At 33.7% G+C, this 4,670-nt stretch overlaps 1 protein-coding gene across 1 annotated transcript; it reads left to right on the top strand.

Annotated features, from left to right (window-relative positions):
• The first annotated feature begins 283 nt into the window (after positions 1 to 283).
• Positions 284 to 2,261, top strand: LOC107851381 (F-box/kelch-repeat protein At3g06240). The gene has a single exon (XM_016696381.2). The coding sequence runs from the start codon at positions 324 to 326 to the stop codon at positions 1,431 to 1,433; it is 1,110 nt and encodes a 369-aa protein (XP_016551867.2). The 5' UTR covers positions 284 to 323; the 3' UTR covers positions 1,434 to 2,261.
• Positions 2,262 to 4,670: the final 2,409 nt, after the last annotated feature.

Here is a 4,670-nt window from a genome sequence, read left to right as displayed (position 1 = left end):
CTCACAAATTAGTCAAATTATAAAACGAATATCAAACACCAAACGATAGAAAAAACACTATTTATATAAGTGTGTGCCACAAGAGGTGAGTAAAGGCAAAATCAAATCAATCATTTTACTCACGGATTAGTCAAATTATAATACGGATATCAAACACGAAATGATTAAAAAAAAAATATTTATATCAAGTCAATCATTTTACTCACTGATTAATCAAACTATAATACGAATATCGAACACTGAAAAAAACATTAGTATTTATATGAAAGTAAAAGCCAAAATGAAGTCAATCATTTCACTCAATCCTCAAAAAAAAAAAAAAAATGTCCATTTTCAGTAAAGTTAATCTTCCTGAAGAACTCTTAATCAACATCTTTTGTAGATTACCTGCAAAATCCATAGGCCAATTAAGGTGTGTATCAAATCCATTAAATTCTCTTCTAACTAATAAACACTTTCTCAAAAATCACTTTACTAGTAAAATCCACTTTCAAGAACCTGAAAAACTCATGATCCTATCAAATTCCACCTCTTTTCACACTATAACAATAAAATACAATAATGTTTTTTCAAATTTTGTTAATTTTCAGCCAACCCCAAGTGATCATTTTGTTGAAATATGTGGTTCTTGCAATGGGTTGGTATTGATTTTGAATAATAATGACAGTTTAGTTTTAATAAACCCCTTGACTTTAGATTTCAAGAAAATCCCAAGTTGTCCTTTTGCTCTTGATCCTATTGGTAGTTTTAGTATGTATGGATTTGGATATGATTATGTTAATGAGGATTATAAGATTGTTGTGATTTCAAGATATGATCATGATAATGAATATGAACCTGATATATTAGACATGTTTATGGATATTTATTCATTAAAAGTTGGATCTTGGAAGAGGATTAAGAGTTCACCTTATGATCATGCTGTTGCTGAACTTGCTTCTGGTGTTTTTGTGAATGGTGCTTTGCATTGGTTAGCTAGTAAAATGCCTGATTATGCATCTGTTATTGGTGGTTTTGTGTTGAGTGATGAGGAATTTGTTGAGGTTCCTGCTCCTAGTTGTCTTGATAAAAGTAAATTTGTGTTCGATAAGCTTGTGGTTCTTAAAGGGTGTCTTTGTATGATTGATAATCCGGAGGGTAGTAGAATCAATGTTTGGATGATGAAGGAGTATGGTGTGGAGGAATCGTGGACAAAGTTTTGCGTTGATGGAATCGATTTTTATGACTTTTTGAAACCGTTGTGTTTTATAAGAGATGATGGTGAAGTTGTGTTGAATGTGGATGGGGAGAAGTTGATGGTTTATAATGTGCAAGAAGAGAATTCGAGGGACTTGGAAGTTGATGGAATTACGGATAGGTTTGATAGCGTTGGAACTTTTGTGGAGAGTTTGGTATCTCCTGCCGATCCTAACTTGTTTGGTATTGAGGCGTAATTACTGTTGTTGGAGTCTTGTATCTTCCTTATGTCACATGTTATTGGTGCTTTTGTGTTGAGTGATGAGGAGTTTGTTGATGTTGTTGTCTTGATAAAGATAAATTTGTGTTCAAGGGGTGTCTTTGTATGATTGATAATCCGGAGGGTAGTAGAATCGATGTTTGGATGATGAAGGAGTATGGTGTAGAGGAATCTTGGACAAAGTTTTGCGTTGATGGAATTCCGGACAGGTTTGATAGCGTTGGAACTTTTTTGGAGAGTCTGGTGTCTCCTGCTGACCCCAACTTGTTTGGTATTGATATTGTTGTTGTAGTCTCGTAAAAACCAGCTATATCCGATCGTGGTTGGCCTTTCACACCCCCTAGACACAAGTCCTATGTCCCCGTATTTTGCCACATACATGAGTTCGGTCCTCCAAGTCCTGTTAGAGATCTCTTCAACCTGCTCATGGCTAGATCGATTGTAGTTATTGTTGTTGCAGTCTCACATCGATCTCCTTATTTGGCGTGTTCTACGAGGAGATCAGCAAAGGGTACAATGGAATGATATCTAGTTTGTTCAACTTTAATCAGAGATATCAACTTCGAGCCTTCAGAAGGAAGTCCTCTTCCTCTTCGGTAGGAAACACTAAAATCTCCTACGGCGCAATCTAGTTTAGTTAGGACCAGTGGCTTCGGAACACTGAATGTACAAACTTCGTTTCTTTTTTGGAATCGATCTTCCTGTTTTATGTCGTATACTAGTAGCACTGATGTATAGGTTGTTTCGTTTAGATGTATTCGAAATCTTGATCTTTTGTGTTGTATACAAGTATACTGTTATCATATCTCAATATTGGCCGGACGAGCTCAAATGGAGCGACGTTTCAACCTTGTTAAAGGGCAGCCCCGAGCACTAATGCTCCTGCTATGCACAGAGGGTCTGGAGAAGGTCTATCGTAACGCAGCCTCATTTAAACCTTGTTATTTTGCATTTCTGCATATACTATAACAACTAGTAGAAGTTGAACAGAAGTTGCTACCATATAAATCATAGTAATTTTGGAAATGATATTATTTCAAGTCACTATTTGATTGTTATGTGTATAAAGATATTAACTACTTGTTCATCAACTTGCTTATCAAAATAGATTTTTGTGTCCGGTCCTTCTTCGGATCCCGCCATAGCAGGAGCTTTAGTGCATGGGGCTGCCCACAATATTCGGCAATGACTTGGACCGGTATTGCCTCGATACAACCAAAGCCATTTTTAAATCAAATAACTTCCAATTGGAGCACCCTCTTCGTAATGATCCTTGGGTAGATTCACATTCAACCTCGAATCTAACATTGATCTATCCTAATTAGCCTCGATCCCAAAATCAGAGCTCGATCACATGCTACTAAGTAGTCTTTTCACATTGGTATAGGTTAGACTTTTGAGCTATGAAGATTTAGAAGATTCTCTAAATATTACAAGGTCCATTAATTCTAGCGTCGCTTGTACTTTTTCTTTTCTTTGAGCCATTAATATTCATGTACTCATCTTTACTTTGTTGGTTTAATCAAAGCAAAATAAGCTTGATCGGTCTTAATTTACTTACCTTAATTTTTCAATATATAAAAAACTGAATTTTAACCTAAAATATTTTAGCTAATTCAACTATTCAAGTTTGATTATCTTAGTCATTACACATATATATCTTATTAATCATATTGTATTATAAACTTTGTAATGCACGACATGGACACACGTGCAATACACGTGTCCATAAACTAGTTAACAATACAGCCATAATATACAATTGGGTCAAAATCATTTCCCCTTCCCAACTTTGTCTTAAAAATCAAACTCCCCCTCAACTTTGAACAATAATCATATTCCCCCTTTATCCTAATTGACTTTTTAAAATTCCTATTTTACCCTTTATCATCAATTTTTTTATTCTTTTTTTTTTAACTTCTTTAAAATCATCATATTTTCATTTTTTAAAAAATCATATAACAAAATTTTCATAAAAAACATAAACATTATCTTCTAGGAAAAAAAGTAAGAAATACTAATTTAGTATATAAGCTAATAATGATCTGTATGAAGTAAATTAGCATGAAAAGAAAATTAGCTTTATTAATAATAATCAAAACTATAATATTTATTTTACAAGTGAAAATAATAAGTAATACTAATTTTATAAACATATTTCAATGCAGAAAATACAAATAATAAATGAAAGCGATGAGCCTCTAGTACCACCCCGAACTATGATCAAAGTTGTTACGACATACTCCAATTTCACAGGGGTCCTACTTCCCCTGAACTCAAATTTAGCGTATTTTTATCATTTTTTGTGCTAATGTAGCACCTTTATTACATAAAATGGAGCCCACATCAAAGGTGTCACGCCATCTAAAATGATTGACAAAAGGTATTACGTTAGGTAAAAAGATTGACAAAAATACGCTAAAATTTAGTTTAAGGGGTAATGGGACCCCCGTGAAGTTGACGTGTGTTGTAGCAAATTTGGTCATAGTTCGGAGGTACCAGATGTTTTTCTCAAATAAAAATAAGGTCAAATTTGAAAGATTATATTTATTTATATAAATTATAAAATATGTAATACTCTATCAATGACAACACAACTTATTAATTTTCAGTCCAAATTAATCATTCTTGAATCGGGTAAATTCACATTCAACCTTGAGTCTAACGTTATTCTATCCTAATCAGCCTCGATCCTAACGTCAGTGCTTAATCACGTGCTACTAAGTAGTCCTTTCATACTACAGTATAGGCAAGACTTTTGGCCTATGAACGAGCCTTCTCACAAGAGGAAAAGACATGGAAGACTCTCGAAGTATTACAAGGTTCATTTTGTCTTCTCTTGTATTCTCTTCTTTTCTTTGAGCAATTAATATTCATGTATCCAATCTTTATTTTATTGGCTTAATCAAAGAAAAATAAGCTTGATCGATCATAATCTACTTACCTTTATTTTTCGATTCCATCACTTTTAAAACAGTGAACCCTGATTCTAACGTCGATCTACCCCGATCAGCCCCAACACTTTTTTTAAAACAATCAACCTCGATTCTAACGTCGATCTACCCCGATCAGCCCCAATTCATTTATTTATTGATCCGCGCGAAATTCTAATTAGCCCAACTCATTTATAACCCAAGTTAACAAAAATTTGAGTTTTAACTAATAAATTTTAGCTAATTCAACTTTGCTGGTTTGATTATCTTAGTTATTACAC

Source organism: Capsicum annuum, chromosome 12, assembly GCF_002878395.1.
Source record: "Capsicum annuum cultivar UCD-10X-F1 chromosome 12, UCD10Xv1.1, whole genome shotgun sequence".
In the NCBI taxonomy this organism is placed as follows: Eukaryota; Viridiplantae; Streptophyta; class Magnoliopsida; order Solanales; family Solanaceae; genus Capsicum; species Capsicum annuum.
Note: the sequence above shows the minus strand (reverse complement) of the source record. Positions and strands in the feature narration are given on the sequence as shown.